The sequence below is a fragment of the Pogonomyrmex barbatus genome, unplaced genomic scaffold (genome assembly GCF_055798465.1).
Source record: "Pogonomyrmex barbatus isolate J1 unplaced genomic scaffold, ASM5579846v1 scaffold5, whole genome shotgun sequence".
NCBI classification, from domain to species: Eukaryota; Metazoa; Arthropoda; class Insecta; order Hymenoptera; family Formicidae; genus Pogonomyrmex; species Pogonomyrmex barbatus.
Window position 1 is genome coordinate 672,689 of NW_028297149.1, and position 23,687 is coordinate 696,375.

A 23,687-nucleotide genomic window follows, 5' to 3' on the forward strand; every position below is an offset into this window, starting at 1 on the left:
TCTGTTTTCCTCCTCCAAATACCATAACTCGGTAAATAACTCTAATGGTTATTACACTCCGAAAACCTCTTGTCTTCAAAACGTTTATACATTTTTTTCATATAAAAATGTCAAATAACTCGAGAAATTTATTTAAATTCGCTAGCTATGAGGCGCCGAGAAACTTTTCGTTAAGAAAACGTGATTTATCTCATATATACGTAATAAAAACTCGTAAAAAATCAATTGTCTTCTCCTCGTTCCATCCCCGTGTTATTATAATCGCATTCCATTCTCGTCAAGTATATTTCTTTCACACACCCACCATTTTTCTTTTTCGAAGACGCCATTTTGTTTTCGGGCCCGGAACGATCCCAGACACTTTCTCCCCCTTCCCTTACTTTTTCGTTTGGCATTTCGACAACCAATCACACACATGGGGCACTATGGGCAGAGCCAATTACGCGCCGGGCAGCTTTGGCTTTAACCCCCAGAACGCTCCCACTAATTATTTAATTATCATCTCTCACGCCCACCGACCAATCAGAACGCTCCATTTCTACTGACAGTTTTTGACAGCGGGAGGCCCCTGGCGCCAGTGGGAAAGTGGTGGGAGTTTGTTTTGACGGTTGAGACGATTCTATATACTACTTACGCGAGTCGGCAAGATGCGAGCATCCGTAATTATCGGATCTGAATAACGGCTAAATCGATTAAGTTCTAAGTAAACTTGATCGATAGCTTGAGTTCAACTTGCATAATAAAAATATTTTTACTTTTCTGCTACGTGCCCCACAAGCGGAGATATTGCTACGCAAAATCCGATTTGGAAATTTTTACTTTAAGAAACGTCATCATTATCATCGTCGCCCGATTCTCATCTACGGTTGCAATTTCTCACGGAAGCGCCACTATTTAATGTACACGCACCAGCGAGAATAGTGTCTGTGCGCTCGGCGCGCGGTCGCTACATATACACATGAAGCGCGTACGTCTGTGTCTCCGTGGAACGCGGAGCTCGCGGAGCGGAGGGAAAAAATAGTGGGAGCAATTCGATGTTGCATCCTTAACGCGAGACGCATGATCGAAAAAGAAACCATAATCGAACATGATACCGATTTCGGTGTCTCTTTGCTGTCTCACACACTCGACACTAGCGCGAGTGAGAGACCGCGATGTCTCGCGCTTTTCTTTCTTTCTTCGTTCTGATTAATTATTGATTCAATGATTACTTATTTAATTGATTATTTAAATATAATTATTAATTATTTAATTCGCGTGATAATTTTTTTATTATATATTTTTTAAAAAAGTTAGATAAAATTACAACTATTGGATTTGGATACATCGAATATCTTACAGTTATATCAAGCAGCCGATATTAAAAATTAAAAAATAATGAATTCGCGAAATTGTATTAAAAAATAAAAAAGATTATATATTTAATAATAATAAAAGTTATTAGTAAATAAAAATGTGAAAATCAAAATAAGTATTTAAAATTTGAATTTGTAATAATGTAATTATAAAAAGTATTATTTCTATACATAAAAATATAACTTCACGATACATTATATAAAAATTATTTTGAAAAATAATGAATTCGTGAAACTGTATTCAAAAATAAGGAAAATTATATTCAATAATAATAAAAAATTATTGGTAAATAAAAATGTGAAAATCAAAATAAGTATTTTTGAAATGATCATTATGTTGTAAATTTAAAATTTGAATTTGCAATAATCTAATTATATAAAATATTATTTCTATACGTAAAGGTATTATTTCACGTTACATTATATCGCTTGTTTTTTTGTTCTCTATCTTAGTTACTCTCGTGCTTATTATAGAAAAAAAATGTCAAATATCAATAAAAGTATCAAGATGCGCTTTTCGAATATAAAAAGATGGTTAATACTACAAAATGTCTGATATTACTATAAAATTATCTTTTTACAAAAAGATAAAAAGAGGTGTCAAATATAGTAAGATTATTTATTTAAGTGATTATTTAAATATGATTATTAATTATTTAATTATCGCGTAATAATTCTTTTATATATATTTTAAAAAAAGTTACATGTAAAATTACAATTATTATTGCGGTTTTGAACATTAAATGTCTTATAACTATCTCAAGCAGATATTAAAAATTATTTTAAAAAATAATGAATTCGCAAAACTGTATTCAAAAATAAGGAAGATTATATTTAATAATAATAAAAATTATTAGTAAATAAAAATGTGAAAATCAAAATAAGTATGAATTTTTGAAATGAATTTTAGGTTGTAAATTTAAAATTTGAATAATTTGCAATAATGTAATTATATAAAGTATTATTTCTATACGTAAAAGTATTATTTCACGTTACATTATATTGTATCATTTCTATATACTTACATTTAAATTGTAAATCTTATAACACAAGAAGTTATTTGCATCTTGCAAATTTAAAAATGCGCGTAAAACTGTTACATGAGTCTCCAAATTATCTGCGACGATAGTAGTACAGGTAACTTCTTTTTAAAATGTATAATAGAAGAATTACTACACAATCATAATTAAATATTATTAAATTAAATATCAATTAAATCAATAATTAAATTGATTATTTAATGATTATCTAATTATTGATTTAATTGATTATTTAATTATGATTGCGTAATAATTCTTCTATTACACATTTTATAAAAAGTTATATGTAAAATTACAACTATATATATAATCATACAGATAAAAAAATTACTTAAATTATTTCTTGTATACAATTAGTAAAATATCATCGATTTAACACACAAAATTTATTAAATTAATATTTTATTACAGGTTTTAACAGCTATACATTTTATTAGTTTTTCTAACAGTGTAAAATATTAATATGGTTAATACTACAAAATGTCTGAAATCGCTATAAAATTACCTTTTTATAAAAAGGTAAAAAAAGTTGTCAAATATAGAGATCCTATTTAAACCTAAGTGTCATAATCTTATTAAATTCAAATAGTATCTAATATTCAACCCTAATGTATATATCATTTATATAAAAGATTTGATATAAAAAAATGTGGCGCCAAGTTATAGTTTACCTCGAAAGTTAAATGAACAATTGGTTTTAAAAAATATAAATCAATAATTCATATCTTTGTATTCTCATTAGTCCTCTTATTCTAAAACCCAAATGATAGTAGTTTTAATTCTTTTTCAAAATGATATCATAAAATTGCGTTTAACCTAATTTAACTCAAATAATATGTACCTAACATAAATGGTAGTAGCTTTCATTCTATCTCAAAAGTTTTTTTATATAAAAATTTTTTATTTAAATTAAATTTTTTTTATTTTGTACTATTACCTCTTTAATTTTTTGTAATTAAATTTTCGATTCAAATATGTATTTAAAAATTCTTTACAGAAAGATATGTCAGAATATTATGTATACATATATTGAGATAGAATGAAAGCTACTACCACTTATGTTAGATAGCTATCATTTGAATTACATTAGGTTAAACGAAATTTTATGGTATCATTTTGAAAAAGAATTAAAGTTACTATCATTGGTTTTAGAAGACCAATGAGAATACAAAGATATGAATTATTGATTAATTTACATTTTTTAAAAGCAAGTTTACATTTAACTTTTGAAGTAATGGGACTATAACTTGGCGCCACTTTTTTACATCATATCTTTTATATAGATGACATACATATTAATTAGTTAAATGCAATTTTATGATATCATTATTTAAAAAAAAATTAAAGCTACTATCACTTGGGTTTTAGAATAAAAAGATTTTAATGGGAATACAAAGAATCATTGATTGATTTACATTTTTTAAAAGCAATTATACATTTAACTTTCGAGATAATAAGACTATAACTTAGTGCCACATTTTTTATATCAAATCTTTTATATAAATGATATACAAATTAGGGTTGAATATTAGATACTATTTGAATTTAATAAGATTGTGTGATGTAACACTTAAATTTAAATAGGATCTTATTATACTTGACACCTTTTTTTACCTTTTTAAAATAAAATGGACGCGACAAAGTTTTTAAATAAAATCAATAGTTTTCAAATAAAATCAATAGTTTTTGAATAATTTTGAAGTTTATGATTCTATAAATTTCTTTTCCTCCATCTCCTTCGCTACTCCTCTTTCTCTCTCTTACGTATATATAAATATTCATATGCATGTTTTAAGTACATATACATAGAGAGAAGAAAACAGAAGGGGAAAAAACGATAGAAACATTATATGTTATTTATCATATGTCATTTACCATATTCACTTTGCGAAAAATAAACGTAATTATAGATACAACTCTTTCGAATATCCAAGTTACGTACAAATTGAAAATTTTCCATTTGAAAGTTTTCTTTATATCGAGATTCTGATCGAAATTGGAATAATTGGATGCGAATATTTTCTACTTAAACTCTGATTGAAAATTAGGCTGATAACTGGATCGCAGTCATCACTACTGAGGCGTGTCTGAATGGATGCAATCGTGTTGCTTTGTCGAACTGACTATAAGACTTGACAGCAAATGGCACGCAGTGCTCTCTAAAATTATAGATCCTCTTTAGTAAAGACTTTAGAATATATTTCTACCGCAGAAAATCATAGATATATTTAATGCAAAATAATAACTTCAGAAGTTTAATTTTAATTAACTATAAAAACCAGCACATAATCATTTATGCAAACCATCAAAATTCTTCAAAGACAACAATATATCTTTCTTTTCCTTAGTTTTTATTCTTGATATCATATTGCTTTTTTATAGATTTATAGACACTATTTTTTAAAAAGAACTGCTTTATAAATCAGCTGTATATTTTTAGACATGAACCAGAAAACGATTTATACATTTATCATCGCAAACGGAAAGATAATTTCAAGAATATTTAACATATATACTATTACGGCGGTAAGTCCGCCGTACTTCACGATTTTTCTCTCTTTTCGGAGCGAACGGGCGAACTCCGATACAGCATAAAAAATATCATTCTGTAAACTAAGATAATTTTTACTTTAGCTCCGTGGACTTCTGCCGAACATGTGAACCGTTGAGGGTTCGCTTTTCGAACCAACAAATAAACTATAAAACCAGATTGAATTGCAACTAAGCTAAGATAAGATTTGAGTGATATGCCGAGCGCAAAGAAATCTTTAGTGCATTGGCGACGACGGAAAATCATAAATCGCCCGAGGTATCTGCTTTCTCTCATGGGAGATTGCGTATTCGAATAGCCGCCTTCGTGACGTCGATTATTTAAACCTTAGTGCACTGGCGCCGACCACCCATTCAACCACAAATATTTAAATAATGCCATATGTATGATAAAGGCTCAGACCCACTACCTGACTATCATCCCTAAAAATTCTCTCCGTAGGATCTTTTTTCAGATCTTTTTTCCAAAATTCTGAACTACGATAGGCTAACTCCCCCCACATCCCTAATGACTCGCTAATTCCTATTCGTTAAAGAGTCACGAGATATTTTTAATTCCCGAACCGAAACTCCACCCCGCGACAGCTTTTTACTAGGATCCTCTCCAGAGGAAACACATTTCGAACTTGTTCTTTGACCGACGTTTTCACGCGCTCTGATCCGTTAGTTTTTTCGAGCAATCTTAAATCTTTTTTTGGGGGGGCATTCGTGTACCTGCCCGTCCGTTCGCATTCGCTTTTAACTCTTGGTTTAGTTGTCGATTCTCTCCGAAGTAACCGCAGATTTAGTTAATAAACTTTAATATCGGAACGGGATATATAATATATTTTAAATTAAAATAAACCTGCAACTTCTCTAAATTATCACTTTATTAAATTTGAGCGGGAGTGTTTTTTATGCGTCCTTATTTTTTAACTTCCCTGTGGAATCCTGCAGAGAACCACTGGTCGCTGGTCCCGACTCCCAGCTTGTCTCTCGTCGATTTACCTGCAACATTTCTTGTTATCATCAAAGTAGTAAGTCGCATGGATTAATACGACCTACAATCTACCCATCACCACTTAAATTGTTTCCCTTCGCTCCCCTTCCCCTTATTTACCTTTCTGAGCCTGCTTAAGGTTTAATACTTTTACACTTACATAATTGTTCGTTTAAATTATTCTATTATTTTTTTTGTTTATTTATTTATATTGTAAAAACCGGGCCCTAAATATTTTAAGGTAAAGTTTTACCCCGAATTGCTATGCCCGACGACCTCCGCATTTTTGTAACACCCACGTGCTATACTTACATGCAATTTTATTCCATGCGCCCATTCGAAATGATATTAACCGTTATCATTATCTACCGAATAATCACTATGTGTACCATTTCTTCTTTATGTTAAGTAATTGCTTTTTAATTTTGTACTTTGTTCGTTTACTTTAGTTAATTAAATGATTATTTTAATGATAAATCAATTTATTCATTAATAATTTAATCCTCTCGTCACGCTCGTTCCCGCCCGCTCTCGGGGATCGCATATGGTCCTATTTCAGGCAAAAAAGATTAAATTCTCTTGCCTAAATTAATGGACCGACGAATGTACGTCACGCAGTCGGAGTCATAGCGTCATTTTTAAGACGTTGACCCATATCAGCTGACCTATACGATGCGTTCGACTCGCAGGCTCCAGAGCGGCTACCTGCGAGAGAATATTCGATGCGTCCTTCCTTACTCCATCCCTTCGCCCCCATTTGCACCCCACCTTTAACTAATAATTCCGGGGTCTGGACGTAACAATACCAATCTTTTTTATTTCTTTACATTACGTATATAAAATTTCTCAAAACTTGTATAGTATTATATACTTGGTTCAATTATATTTAAATTATATAATATATTTAAACAATTGTGCAAATTAATATAGAAAAATTAATTGATTTTAATGCAATATATATTATTATATATAATAAATATTATTATTTTTTTCTTATTATAAATAATAATTATTCATATTTTTTAAATATTCATAAAATATACAGAGTGTTCAGTAATAACAGTATCACTTCTCGTGGACAAATAAAGTAAGTTATATTAGATAGAAAAGTTTTATATTATATTTTATGATTTTTGCAATAATTAAAAAATTATTAAATCAAGAGTATAAATAAAGGATTATTCAAATCGGAATGCATTAAATTATGTTTTATCTTTTTTTTTTGAAACATAACATGTTCTTACTTTCAGAAAAATAGTGAGAAAAAAGGAAGATAAATTGACGATAACAAATGCTCCTTAAAGCATTTATCTTTGAGAGTGCAAAAAAATCTTTCAATCAAATACGATAATTTTCAAATATGATGATTTATGTATATTTGTACGACTATCAGCCATATTCTTCATAATAGCTATCATAGTATCATTATGTGGACCACAATCTGTAAAGATATGAATAACACACAAAAAAAAGAAGATGCTTATTTAAAGTTACAGTATACAAAATTTTGATTTTGATAAATTTATCTATGTGATAATACTGTTGACAAGTGTATGTATCCTAACTAAGCTATTTCGTGTCAAAAATGTTAAATACTTTGTATTAAATATAAATGTATTGAAAAAAATAAAAACTTATTTTTTGAAAGTCTTATAATTGTTTAACTTTTCCTCTAAGTTTTTTAAATTTTTTTATATGACATATGAAGGATTCAACAAGAAAAATGTCGATTTTGCAATCCGATTATTTTTTAAAAATAATAAAATACATTTTTTAATAATTTATTTTTAACTATTTTCTGAACTGATTCAGCAAATTTTTTATAATTTATTTTATGTAATTTGATTTAGACATCGAAAATAATATAAAAATACAAACATATTTTTAAAAGTTTGTCTGAAAGATTATCGATAATTGATTTTCACATGAATAGTCTTTAAGATGATTTAAAAAGTAATGAAATTTGAATTTTAAATAAATCTGTTGAAATGCTTGCACTAATCAAAATTGCAATTACTGTATTCTGAATCTTTGTCACATAATGTTCGTGTTTTTATAAATAAAAATATTAATGCTTGTTTTCTAAAAATTATTTAAATATTAAATATTTTTGTTGCTTAATGTTACGTCCAGTGGGCTCCATGATTCTTTTCTTTCCAAAAAGGTGAATAATATAATTTTCTTTATATAAGAATGAATTGATTTCTTTTTCCATTGATAAGAGACTGAATTATACTGAATTTCAAGAAACAAGAGAAAAATTTGCAACCGCTCTGACTATTATAATGATACTCTTAATTTTAAACGAATACACAAAGAATTATTATCATTAGTCTCCGAGTTAGAGCTGTCGCAAGTCTTAATACTATACATTGACACGTGCCAAACACGAGCGAAGATGATATCTAATGTAAACATCTTACCTATACCACCTCAGACTTCCACTGCCTCTCAATCAAGATTCGGATCTTGATCATCCCATATAAATAGGGCTCCTTCCAAACCGCGGCAGCATTATTAAGTATTTTTTCATTAGTGTCACAGCTTCCATTCAATCAACCATTTAAAATTCTAACACTTCGACTCAGTGCACCAAGACTCTTTTCTGAAGAAAAGTCGAGACTTGTTCTTTCGAGATAACCGTCCCAGCTAATCAATAGTAAGTTTTACATTTATAATTATCAATCAATTATGAATTTCAGATTTTTATTTCTTTCCTCTGCTCCATCACTCAAATGAATCTTCCTTCCCTTTTCTTTCTCTCTCTTATTAACTGATTAGAGCTATACAAGGCTCCCAGTTCCTTTTCTTTTCTTTCTACTTAACTGGTATGAGCTATGCGAGACTCTAGATTGCTCTTCCCTTCTCTCTCTCTCTCTCTCTCTCTCTCTCTCTCTCTCTCTCTCTCTCATACGCATTGACACCTCTCATTTATCAATTTTCCTCATAGCGAATCAAATGGAAATTGCTCCTAAAATTCGACAACATGATTATACTAAAAAATAACTCCATTGTCGTTGTTGCAGTTGGAATCGACAGAAATATCAGAGCAGAACCAAGAAGTCCAAACAAATATTAAAAGAACCGATCGAACAGTCAACATTAACTATTGGGTTGTTGAAAAGTCATGACGTATTTTTGTAACAGATGGCGCTAATTCATTTTTGGAAGTACTCATTCGCATTTATGTTATTGCTATGTCATTTGACAGCTGACAGTTCTAGCTTCATTCTAAAAAAAAAATTGAGCGATTTGGTTGAGTTTTGGAGATTTTATAACAAGTTGAAGATGGAAGACCAAACCAACTGTGCATTTCCGTTATATATTATTGTTTTACTTCCGTAAAGAGAAAAACGCGCGTCAAGTTTGTGAAAAGTTATATAAAATTTACGATAACAATGCTCTATAAGAACATCAGTGTCAACGATGTTGAGCACAAAATTCCGTGCTGGTGATTTTGACCTCAACTCCACGTTCCTTGGTCAGGGAGACCCATCGAGATTGATGACGACAAAATAAAGGCATTCGAGTCAAATCCATGTTACACGAAAGATTGCAGAAACATTGAACATCCATCATTCAAGTATTCACGACCACCTGAAGAAGCTGGGATACGTAAGCAAGTTCGATATTTGGGTTCCTCATAAATTCAAAGAAGAAGTTCATTTGACGGCGCGTATAACATCTGCGATATGCTCATTAAACATGAGGAAAACGATCCTTTTTTAAAGCGATTGATAACTGGTAATGAGAAGTGGATTGTTTACAACAATGTGGTGCGCAAACGATCTTGATCCTGATGTGATGATTCGCCTCAAACGACATCAAAAGCAAACATTCATCAGAAAAAGATTATGTTCTCAGTGAGATTTTAAAGGTATCGTGTTTTTTGAGCTCCTTTCAAGGAACCAACCAATCAATTCGAATGTGTACTGTCGATAATTGGACAGTTTGAACGAATCCATCATCCAGAAACGCCTAGAGCTCGTTAATCGTAAAGGAGTTGTGTTCCATCACGACAACGCGAGACCACACATAAGTTTGACCACCCCGTCAAAAATTGGAGCTTGGATGTGTTGCCATACCAACCATACTCGCCTGACCTTGTGCCGTCAGACTTCCACTTGTTTCGCTCTTTTCAAAACTCCTTGCATGATATAATGTTTAATTCAGATGAGGTTGTAAATCAGCACCTTGTTCCGTTTTTCGCCGATAAAGATAGGTCTGTGAACGAAGAATTATGAAACTCACTGAAAGATGGCAAAAGGTTATCAAACAAAACGAACAATATATATTGATTGATCTTTGTTCTTTATATAAATAAATAATCTTTTAAAAACATAGAAAAAATATGTCATGACTTTTCGGACAACCCGATTTTCTGCTTTTGAATTCTCCCTCAATCAACCTTCACCATTGCTCCCTTACTTGTTCACTGAATCAATTTTACCATCTTTATCTAACTCTGTTCCTCTTTCTGCCCCGATACAATGCCAAAATCAATCACACCCAATTAATTATCCATCCGATCCAGAATACTTTCTCGATTTCCACGCTCTATCTCCAGGTCCTCTATTCCGAGATGGCGAACCTCTCTTTCAAGATTTAGAAGATGAAGAATCCCATTCTATCGACCTAATAACTCCACCTCTCGAGGAACATCAAAAATATTCTCCTCCTTAATCCTCATATATTAATCTTCAGTTATCATACACATATTATATACAATTTTTACTATTTTTCTTATTATATATTTTTGTAATCTTTTCTTCATTTTGCTTATTATGTAATCATTAGTTTAAGTAAATCAAAAAATGTTAATTGTATTAGCAGGTAGGATTATCATACCAAAGCTTATCACACACTCACATTCATACTCTCCCTTGTAAGAATCCTACCTGATGGCCTTCGTACTTATGTAACACTTACGATGTCACACATACATATACACACCTACACAAATGTTTCTTCTCTTGTTTCTTTCTTTTTTTTTATTATGTATACCTTTATTTTACTAATTAAAATGAATGTTTAAATTTTAATTTTTATTTTTATTTTCTTTAAAAATCTTCGATCTCTTTTCTCTATCCCATTGATCGCACGAGGTCTTTTCTTGATAATAAGAATTAAATTTCTTAACCAAAAAACGACCGACGTCTAAGGCGAGGAGTCATAGCGTTTCTTTATCGCTGACCCAGTGCTGAGACATAAACAGTGCGTTCGATTCGAGATCATGTTTCCACGCCTAACTCTCGAGAGAGCAGCTGTTCGTCCTTCCGAGCCTACTCAATTCTCATTCATTTTAATTCTTAATTCTTAATTTTATAATTTACTCTGGGCTGGACGTAACATTAAAAAGACAATATAAATTTCATGAAACATAGTATATGTATACAGATTTTCAAAAAGACTATAATTCTCTGTTTTTAAATTTGAACAGAATTAATCATTGCTCGAAAAAAATGCTTAATTTCTTAAACAAATATATATATATATATATATATATATATATATATATATATTGTTACGTCGTGACGACTGCATGATTCTTCTCTTTCGGGTCAGTTATTACAATTTAGCGGATAAACGAGTGACACATGTTCTGTTACTCTATTAGATCGCGACGGTTACGCAACTGATCTCTTCCGGGAATCAGTTTCTAGAATTCGGCTAAGCGGATAATCCCTATTATCCTAATCGTGGAAGTACAATGATGTTACATCTTGACGACTGCACGATTCTTCTCTTTCGGATATCAATTATTAGAAATTAGTTAAGCAGATAAACGGATGACACATGTTCTGTTACGCTGTTAGATCGCGACGGTTACGCAATTGATCTTTTCCGGGGGTCGGTTACTAGAATTTGGCTAAGCGGATAGTCCCTATTCTAATCGCGGAAGAACAACATGTGTACAGATATTTTCCTCAACGAAATCATATATATAGTGCTCTTAAAGGCATGGAGCGCGCACTGCTACTTCTTTTTTTCACGTCAGAACAGTTTCAGTCCGTCAGTTTGTCAGTAATTCAATCAGTGTCAGTCAAAATATATTTTGTCACCAAGTACAAGTGATCAAGTTTCCTGGCGACACCGCTTCCACCTTCATCATCTCGCAGATCCCAAGTCTCCGGCATTCCAGAATAACAGTAAGTTTGACTACACATAATAAAATTCTCTAATAATAGTTTTTGGGTCTCTTCTCCTTATATTTTCTCATTTTTCCCTTACATCCTTTCTATCCTCTACCATTCTCCTTACATTTCTACTCCCTTTTTCTTTTTCTTTTCTCTTTCTTTCTTTGCTTGGGCCGTCGGACCTCTCGGGCTCTCTATGCGTTGTGGAACACTCAGCAGATTCATGGCCACCGAATAATTCGGGAAATCTATTCTTTTTTTCTCTCCTCTCTTACAATTTTCTCTTTCTCTTCTTCATTTCTCTCCTCCGTCGGATCTCTCGGTTTCCTGAAATATTTCAGAGATAGCCTTAAGGTTTACGACCAATTTCCTTCATATTCCATTTCTTCTAGTGAGGTCTACATCATTTTCTCTTTTCGACGCCCAGAGACGGAGGCGAGCCCTGAAGAGGCTCCGTTATCGTCGCAATAAGCGAGCTCGTCGATCAGCCAACTACCTCTCGCCTAGAACATCCGAGGTTTTTACACGTGCTGAAGAAATCACAAGTTGTTCCAGCACAAGATCCTATTCATTGTGCATGTCTCCTCCGTCCTATTCCCCGATTAAATCATTCGAATCTGGGTCACCCCCAGATTTCAGCGTACTCTTCCCAAAGCGCCATGACACAAATTTCCAATATCCAGATTTCCGCACCAAGAAATCCTTGGACGAGTTTTGCGAACTCCGGACTTCTTCCCCTCCTCTCCTAGATCTCACTATCAGAAATCCGACCTCCTCTCCGAAACAATCACACACGGATTAAAATATAGATTTAAATATATTAAACAACGTAGGATAAAAATATCAAAATATAAATTAAATATATTAAACAACATAAGATAAGAATAATTAGAATGTAGACAAACATACAAATATAATTGAATTTGTACACGAAAATTAAATAATACATCCGTAAATTTTCTAGAACATTTATATTATATTATATGAATTTCCGTACGTAACACCTTTTTTTTAAATTTTATCAAATGTAAATATACCTTAAGCAAATGTACTTCAACACAAGAAATAATGACGCGGATAGTTAGTTAAACTTGTAATCGTTTTAAAATTATTAATTATATGTAAAATTCAAATTATTTATCGTTTTAGTTATTTCCTCCCTCTTTCATTCCCCGTTATCCTAAGATTCGCACATGGTCCTGTCCCTGGCAAAAGAGATTAAATTCTCTTGCCTAAATTACGGACCTTGTCTAAATTACCGACGCAGTTGAAGTCATAGCGTCTTTTTCAAGACGTTGACTCGCACTCGTAGATCTGCACAGTGCGTCCGACTCGTAGGAACGTCTCAGCGCGCCCACCTGCGAGAGGGTTGTATTTGGAACGTCCTTCCTAGCCTATCCATTTTCAAAAAAAAAAATAATTACCTCGAGCTGGACGTAACAATATATATATATATATATATATATATATATATATTCTTAAACAAATATATTGTTTATATTCTTAGCGTAATAATTTGTTTTACATTAAATATGACTGTCATTAAACACATATACATATTATACTTAATTCAGTAAATAAAACCGATAGTTTGCTGCGTGAAATATAATATATTATATTTATAATAATAACATGAATATAATATAAGAATAAGTATGGTTCTCTTGAAAAAAATTTAAGTATATTTTTTTAAAATATTTAATATTTTTACAGGCATTATCCGTGTCATTATACGTTGTTGAATACCAATGTTTTATGAATATTATAGTTCACTTCATCAGAGCGAGGAGGAGCTTGATACTGTACTGCTTCTCCGAAGGAGTTCCCTTATATACGCTGTATAAGAGGAGAATAGGAGTGGAGAAAAATGGGGGAAGAAGGTAAAGATAGAAATATATTTTCTTATTTACATTTTGTGTTAGTGCTATTTTATTAAATTAAAGAATTTACAAAACACAAATAATGATAAAACAAAAATTTATTTAAAAACTGTAATTTGAAAGACAAGAAAAGATGACATTTAGATCTAGCTTTAAATGGATCCAGAGTTCGAACTCGTTTAATTTATTCGAAGATTAATTAATAAACGAATCAACATTAACTATTAATTCTGATTCATTTTGCATTATTATCATTGTCATTATTACAATAATCCATGCTGATCTATAAAAAATTTTAATCTAATATTTTGATCAAAGAATATTTAAAAAAAACCTGATGTTTAGAAAACAAACTTTTGAGAGAATATGAATGTCAAATAGATAAAACAAAAGGAAACAGTCAATAAATAACCCTTGAAACTGTATCTACTTTATTAACATCGGATCTGCTGGCTTTGATGACGAACGGAGCATGCGCAAACAACCCGCAGAAGAACATACCCCTGCTGAAGGGGAAACCGGAAAGTGCTTACACTCACCGGTGCGCACCAGCACGTTGAGCAGGATGTACAGGATAAGAGTAGTAGCCTGATATCCGTGTATTATGATTATCAACCACTTCGATGCATTAAATCCTGCGTACCATAGACTCGTACCCTCGTGCACCATATTTTCTCGTTCTTGCCTCAAGGCCGTCCCCGCTTTCCGTGCGTATTCCACGTGTCCTCATTCACCGGTACTCTGCAATGTAAATATCAAACAATGTTGATGAAACTCATTCATATAATTCTTCATATTTCTGCAAAAATGTCTCCACACCGCAACGACCGCAAACCGAGAAATTTATTTCGCGAAAAATATTAGAGGGATGTTAGTCACGTTGCTGAGATGCTCAGAAATTCCTGATGCAACTTTTATTGACCTCTTGTCGTAGCTACATTATTATGTTAATGTAATGTCATCGACTATATCTGATTCACGATACAACTTCAATCAATTCTAATCGCGAATTTCCTTCAGAAAAAATAAAAGGAACATAGTTTAGAACTGTTTATTTTAGAAATAATTTCCAAACTATATCAAAATTATTTTTTTTTAAATAATGTAATAACTTCTTGAAAATTCTTCAAGTAAAGTTTTCTTTTGCTAGATAAATAATAACGATAATTGAGAAAGTATAATGTAATACAGAAAAATTACAAAAAGAGCATTTAATACATTTTACGAAGAAAACAATAAATTATTAATTTAACAATCAAACCATTGTATTGACATAACAATATATTTTAATACAATTCGGTACAGTTATATTAATAATCATATTAAATTAATTAATTATTGATTGCGTTAATTATATAATATATTCAATTAATTTGATATTTATTCAAATGAGAGTAATTTTGTGCATGTGTTGGCTATAGTTTAAATCATTTTTTTCAATATAGCAAATTCCAAATTATAAAATATTTAAATTTGGAAAGAGTTCTTATTAGTTAATAAATTTACTACAAATAGATTTAAACTTAATTCGAGAAATTTGGAGATCTTTAAACATTTTTCATCTCTATATTTTTAGTTCCTTATGCATATTATGACATTAGCATGAAAAGTTATTCAGTATGCAGCATATTATGGCATGAGCATGAAAAGTTATTCAGTATGAGAGAAAATTGCTAAAATCGTATCAATATCCTAAATACTACTTAAAATTTTATATTATTATATTTTCCATTTGACAATAATGCATATAGAAGTTATTAGGTGTTACAAAAAAGTTCTGAGCTTTTTTTTGTAAAATTCAATTTTTATTCAAATAAACAAAAAAATATTAATCAGCGAAATATTCCCCGTTTGCATCAACGACCTTTTGCCATCTTTCGGGTAGCTTGCGAATTCCTTGACGATAGAAGCTCACCAGCTTCGAAGCGATAAAGTCATCAATGCATTTTCGTATCTCTTCAAATCTCACGAAATGTGTATTAGCCAAATGATGCAGCGACCGGAATAGGTAATCGGAAGGCGCCATGTCTGGGCTATACGCCGCGTGCGGGAGAAGTTCCCAGCCTAACGCAAAGATATGATCCTGAGTCGCTTTCGCAACATGTGATCGAGCATTGTCATGAAGCAAGATCACTTTACGACGTCCTTGGCCTGTAAATGGCCTCTTTTCTTCTAATGCATCGCTCCAATTGGTCAATTGTTGTTGGTAGCGGTCTGCCGTGATTGTTTCACCCGATTGTAACAACTTGTAATACAACACACTTTTCCAATCCCACCCGATACAAAGCAAAACCTTCTTGGCTTAGATATTAAGCTTTGGCGTCGATGTCGAGGGTCAACCCATGATTTTCTACGTTTAGGGTTATCATAAAGAATCCACTTTTCATCGCCTGTAATGATTTTGTGCAAAAAATCTTTTTTCCGGAACTTTGAAAGCAAAGTGAGTGCAGTGTCACGCCGATGATTTTTGTTGTCTTCGGACAATTCATGCGGAACCCATCTGCCTTCCTTCTGAATCTTTCCCATCGTATGTAAACGTACGGAAATGATTTGTTGCGTAACGCCAAGCTGTTCTGCAAGCTCCTTTTCAGTTTGCGCAGAATTTATATCCAGCAGTGCTTGCAATTCGTCCGTTTCAATCTTTTGAGGGCGTCCAGCATGTTCATCTTCAAGACTGAAATCTCTTTGGCGAAATTTTTGATACCATCTTTTACATGTAGTAAGACTTACAGCGTTCTCTTCATATGCAGCACAAATCATTGCAGTGGCTTCAGCAGCATTTTTCTTCAGATTAAACGCGAAGTGGATGGAAAATCGAATATGCTCTTTTGTTATTGCTATGTGAACATTACTGATTTTTAAGGTTGTGCATCAAACGCCAAACTGTATGGCATTTTAGAAGGCCAAATGTCAATGCTTTAAAACCGCAAAAGGGCGGGAAGATATATAAAATTTAAAATTTGTGATTTCGGTTGTATGAAATCTAAAGCTCAGAACTTTTTTGTACACCTAATAATATTGGAAATTGTAATTTAATGTTTAAGATCTCTGCTACTACATGTTTACATGTATTTTTTTATATATCTATATTTTTATATAAATTGATGAAGTAACATTGATGATTTAACAGGTCGATATAACTTCAAGGTAACATAAGTTCTCTAAGTATTATTATAGTTTCCCGGTTAGAGGGCTCGCTGTAAATGACTACACATCTATTAAAGACATCTTAAAAATTAATATCTCAATTTAAAATTTGGGCATTTCTACAAATAATTTAACACACATTCAGTGCATTGATAAACAAAATCTCACTTTTTAGTTTGCGACTGAAAATGAAGCGTGATAAAGATCATTTTCGTAATCTATTACTTTACTGCTTCGAAGTAAAGTAATAGCTGCCAAAGCTCACTGATTTATCTCAGAAACTTATTCTGAATATGCTTCATCAATTAAAACGTGAGTGACTGGTATCGACGATTTAAAAGTGGTGATTTTGATTTGAGAAACAAAGAACGTTCAGATCAATCAAAAAAGTTCGAAGATGCCGAATTGCAGGCATTGTTGGGTGAAAATTCAGCTCAACCGTTTATATAAAATCTAAGTATATCTTTACACTTAAGAGTTTCCCCATTTAAGCCCAAATATTATATCACAATCTTATTAAATTTCAAATTCAAAATTCAAATAATATCTAATACTCAACCCTAATGTATACCATTTATATAAAAGATTTGATATCAAAAAAGTGGCGCGAAGTCCTATTCCTACCTCAAAAGTTAAATATACAATTATTTTAAAAAATGTAAATCAATCAATAATTCATATATTTGTATTTCCATTGAAATCTTCTTATTCTAAAATCCAAGCGATAGTAGCTTTAATTCTTTTTAAAAAATAATGATGTTATGAAATTGCGTTTAACCTAATTTAACTCAAATGTATGTATCTAACATAAGTGGTAGTAACTATCATTCTATTTCAATATATATATATATATAATATTACAGCATATCCTTCTGTAAAGAATTTTTATATACATGTATTTGAATCGAATGAAAGATTATAATTATAAAGAATTAAAGAAGTAATAATACAAAATGAAAAAAAATTTGAGTTAAATAAAAACAAATTTTTATGTAAAAAAAACTTGGCGCTGAATCACATAAAAAACAAAACAATTTAAAGTAATAATATATTTAATTTGAATGATATTCTGAATTACATTGAAAGAAAATAACATTTTTCGTACTAAAATTACCCCGATAGCAAAACCTGCAGAAACAGATTTTGAGCAAAGCTTGCTACCAATATTTGATGGCAAAAAAGCAACAAATTTGCACACAGAGTCTGTAATATCTGACGTTGGGAACAAACTGCTCCAAATAGAACAAAGCCTGCTGATATACTATGCCAGCAGATTGTTAGCAAAAACCGAGCAGAGCCTGTTACCATCGTTTGATAGCAAAAAGGCAACAAATTATACACAGAATCTGTAATATCTGATGATGTGAGCAAACTGTCCTCAAAAATAAGACAAAGCTTGCTGACATGCTATGCCAGCAGATTGCTAGCAAAAACCGAGCAAAGCTTGCCGACATGCTATGCCAGCAGATTGGCAGCAAAAACCGAGCAGAGCCTGTCATTATGCATATTTAAACATAATTGGAAAATTACCATTAGATGGCGTCCGTTTCTCGCATGCAAAATTTATTAAACTTTCTATATAAGCGAAATTATCATTAAAATTTAAACATGCAATTATTATTAATTATTTTTATTTACGTATTTTTACATATATATGTACATATATATGTACATATATATGTTTGATGCAAGACATAATCGTTCAACAAGGAAGTTAGAGAAAACTCTGTTCGATTTTTACCGCCAATTTGTTCGCATAACATGTCAGCAGACTCTACGCGGTTTTCGCCGCCAATCTGCTGGCATAGCATGTCAGCAGGCTCTGCTCGGTTTCTGTCATCAATCTGTTCGCATAATATGTCAACAGGCTCTACTCGGTTTCTGCCGCCAATCTTCTGGCACAGCATATCAGCAGGCTTTGTCAACAAATCCCGAGCCTAATGCGGATATAGATGGTTATGGATTTGCAGTCAATATTGATCGAATTTGTTGCCAATTTGCTAGCAAATTGCTAAGATTTTGTTTGCTGGGTTATAATACTACACCCGAGAAAAAGAGTTTATATCTGATTATATATAATTATATCATATCAGATATAATCATATATAATTATATTTAATGAGATCTATTAATATTACAAATTATGCAATTATATCAAAATATTTGTAAATTCATATCAAATTATATAAAATTAATTTTTTTCGGGTAAAAAGTTTATATCTAATTATATGCAATTATCAAAATATTTATAATTCCATATAAAATTATATTGAAATTCTTTTCGGATAAATTGATTAGATCTAATTATATGTAATTATATTGAAATATTTATAACTTCATGTCAAATTATATGAAATAATATTGAAATTTTTTTTAGGTAAAAACTTTATATCTAATTACATGTAATTATATCAAAATATTAATAATTCTATGTACAATTATATAAAATTATATTGAAATTCTTTCGAAGAAAAAGTTTATATTTAATTAGAAATAATTATATCAAATTATATCAAAATGCTTACAACTTCAAACTGAATTATATAAAACTATATTTTATTTTTAAATAAAAAGGTATACATTAAATTATATAAAAATTTATACATAATATATTATGATGCATCAAACCAATCCTAGTAGCACAATGCATTGGCTCAACGTTGGTGATATATTGGTTATATTCGGAATACATTGGCCGTTATTTCCCAATGGAAAATCAATATTGATTATGGAATAAATGCAAATATATTATTAATGTTACAATGCCCAATAATTACACAGTATTGCGTTCAGATTGGAAGTGCATTGGCCAAGATTGCCCAGTTTTATGTGTATATTAATTATATTAATTCTATTAATTATCAAAGAAATAATAATGTGCTGCCAATATATGTATTCCAATTTACATTCGAAATGCCTACAGGATAAACGTGTAAATAATTATTACATATCAATTCAAGATTTTCTTTCTTTTTAACATAAAATGCAATACTTTTACTTAAAAAATAAAAGAAATCTTTGTAATATTTATATTTTACATATATAAAATATTAGCAATAAATACCCTACAGCACGTGTACGTTCTGAATATGTTCTGAGAAGATCGCAATGCGTATATTGCGATCATCTCAGAATCTTCTCATACGCACTGCGATCGACTAAGTATGTTCTAAGTACGTTCGTATATCCGGGGTAACACCTTCCATGGAATTTCGCTGCGAATATTCGAATAATGACAATATTAGGAAAGGATGAAGACGGAAAATTTTCAATAGATTATAGTTGCGTTCCGATATTGATTGCTAGTACTGAAAAACTATAATATACGTGACACCCCTTATGGAAAATAAGTGAAAAAAATGAAAAAATTTAAAAAAAATAAGAGAAAATGTGTAACGATACGCCTCCTGCGCATCGTTTTTAGTTGTAAGTGCGACCGCGCACCCGTTATCGCACACCGTCGACGACCCGTGCGCCGTTCGTTGCTAAATTGTTAACAACAACGAACAAACGCGGCCGGATATATAAACCCGGCCGAATCCGGATAAAAAAACCAGATCCGATCCTCCGACTTGTCCGCATCTCCGACCGGAAAACCGAGAGCAGGCATTCCTGATCTTCGCCGAGCATACTCGACGTCCGACATCCTAGAACCGCACACAGTGAGAAAACGGGACAAAGTATTCTCAGTTTCCACCAAGCATACTTAACTCTCGTTTCCCTCGAGACAGAGCATTCTCAGTCTCAACGCTTCCTTACCAATGCTACAAGCAAACTGGGACGGAGCATTCTTAGTCCCCGATAAACATACTTGTCTCTCGTGCAAAATTCGCGAAGGGAGCGAGCATTCTTGCTCCGAACTTTCAAATACATACCGATCGCGCGAAAATATTAAGTACCGCGGCCCGCATCATCGACGCCAACGCCGAATCACAGCTCGACCAATCACACGCCGGCGCGGCCCGTAGGCTTCGACACGAGCCAATCTCTCGTCCCGACGCACACGTCGCGCACTCCGTACACATCACGCATATCGCATGCGCACCACGAACTTCGCGGCCTGCCGTACATCACGCCCGTCAGAAAGTACGCCCGGCGAGTCCACATCGCTGTGTATCCACCTGGTTCAATACAAATAAAATATACTCTTACCAAACAACTGAGTCACACACTTTTATTAATTCACCGAACCCGGCAACCGACGAGCATGTCCGCGCACCCAAACTCGAACGACAACGTAGGCGAAAATGGACCGTTATAAAATGATGAAACGGCTGTGGCACCCTTGCCCCCGGTCGCTGCTCCGCTGCCTCGTGCGCTCGCCACCGAGCGCCACCGTCCACCGAGGAAGCAGACGTTGATACCACGACTAGAATGGTGACTTCCGCTTTTTTCCCCGTCGGCCATTACCACGCGCATTGTGTCGAACGGCCATTACATGTCAATCATCAGACACGCAGCAGCCACACGTCTGGTAGAGAGAAGGAAGAGAGAGACTCCGGCATCATCATCGTCAACGTGTTACTGTGTCGTGACCGGTATGTGACAGCGCCTGTGCAGTGTAAAGTGTCGTGTACGCGACGAAGTCTGTGGAGTGTCGAAAGTTCTGTCTCGCCGGCTCTGTGCGACTACGTGCGGCGCGCCGCACCTGTTGCGCTGAGTGCTCGCCGCCTCTCTCACACTGCGTGCGCCTCCACCTCTCTCGCTTGCGCGCGAGACGCGAGTGCTCTCTCTCTCTCTCTCTCTCTCTCTCTCTCTCTCTCTCTCTCTCTCTCTCTCTCTCTCTCTCTCTCTCTCTCTCTCTCTCTCTCTCTCTCTCTCTCTCTCTCTCTCTCTCTCTCTCTCTCTCTCTCTCTCTCTCTCTCTCTCTCTCTCTCTCTCTCTCTCTCTCTCTCTCTCTCTCTCTCTCTCTCTCTCTCTCTCTCTGTCTCTCTCTCTCTCTCTCTCCCCTCTCTCTCTCTCTCTCCCCTCTCTCTCCCCTCTCTCTCTCCCCCCCTCTCTCTCTCTCTCTCTCTCTCTCTCTCTTTCCCTCCCTCTTGCTCGCTGTGTTCCGTCGTTTTCTCGCTCGTGAACGATCAACCGAGTGTTTCTCTCTCGCTCGCGAGTGACGTCTTTACTCGTATTTTCACATGCGTCTCATCCGTGTCCTGCGTTTTTCCCGCATCGCCTAGATCCGTCGTTTTTATTCGCGCTTACAATTGTGCCGTCATCAATTTCCGCGTGCGCTCCGTTTTACCCGCGCCCGCGTTCCGTTTCGCTAGTACCCGTGTGTCGTCTCGTTTTCCGTCCGTGTCGCGTCTCTTTCTAGTCCGCGTTTTTCCGAGCGTTTCGCGAGCGTCTTGCGTGTACACGCAGCGTGCGTTTCAAGCGCTCCGCCTTTCTCTTGCGAGCGATATTTCGAGTGCGTTCTTTCCTTTCTTCATTCTTTGCGTTTTCTCGTTTCTAGTAGTGCGTTCTTTCCTTTCTTCATTCTTTGCGTTTTCTCGTTTCTAGTAGTGCGTTCTTTCCTTTCTTCATTCTTTGCGTTTTCTCGTTTCTAGTAAACGTTCCTTCGTGCGATAAATATCATCACATGCCTCGGTAGTCGAAAGGATAAGATGCCTGCCCGGTAAGTAGGAGATCCAGGTTCGATTCCTGGCTGAGGTGGTATTTTTTCGCAAAATAATTACGAGTTTTCACGACTGGTTCGTGGTCGGGCCCCGCCGTGACGCACACCCTCCCTTCTTATTCGGGGGCTCGAGCCATGCTTGATGCAATCTCTCCTGTCGTGCTCCAGGAGAATTATTTGTATATTTGCCAATGGCGTTGGAGGGTGTCGCCGCTGCAGTCCGACCTGCATCCATCGAGAGAATAGGACCATCATCTCTCTGGAGTACCGGTCGTGGGGATTTGAAAGAATACATGTATATATGTATATTGTAATATATATATATATATATATATATATATATATGTATCATTGTATTGTTGACGTGTTATTCTAAACACGTTATTTGCGATAAATATCATCACATGCCTCGGTAATCGAAAGGATATGATGCCTGCCCGGTAAGCAGGAGATCCAGGTTCGATTCCTGGCTGAGGTGGTATTTTTTCGCAAAATAATTATGAGTTTTCACGACTGGTTCGTGGTCGGGCCCCGCCGTGACGCACACCCTCCCTTCTTATTTGGGTTCCGCGGTGCCCTTGCTGGCATTGTATGTTACGTGAAAATAACATTGTCACGCGCTGTTCTCGTGTTCGCGGTGCCCCTGCTGGCATTGTACGACTTCGATTTCTTTGTTATTAGTTTTTAAGCGTTGTAAATATCGCGTCTTTGTTCTGTTAACCCTGCGACTTTGATACGTTCTAGATTTAACGATTGTGGCTCAAGAATAAACGTGACCGAGTCAGAACTTCATGAGACGTTGCGACGGTCGGATAATAAAATCGTGGCGTGAACTCAGTTATTCTGCCTACTCCTGTCTATCAGACCTTTCACGGACTCGAGCCTGTCTTCCTCGGCAAGGCAGTGCCAGCATAGCCTTACTGGCAGAGCAATCATCGCTACACATCTTTTATCTTGGTACCATTGCATGTTTCTAAAACGATCACCCATC

At 33.8% G+C, this 23,687-nt stretch overlaps 1 protein-coding gene across 4 annotated transcripts in view; it reads right to left on the minus strand.

Annotated features, from left to right (window-relative positions):
- Nucleotides 1–23,687, minus strand: part of LOC105422411 (lachesin) — a 707,047-nt gene that overhangs the window by 438,704 nt on the left and 244,656 nt on the right. For all 4 annotated transcript variants that reach the window (XM_089081988.1, XM_089081989.1, XM_089081991.1 and 1 more), the window contains one exon: nucleotides 14,481–14,682. In XM_089081988.1, the coding sequence (XP_088938114.1) occupies nucleotides 14,481–14,610 (130 nt within the window). In that variant the 5' untranslated portion in view covers nucleotides 14,611–14,682. The remainder of the gene's footprint in view (nucleotides 1–14,480; nucleotides 14,683–23,687) is intronic.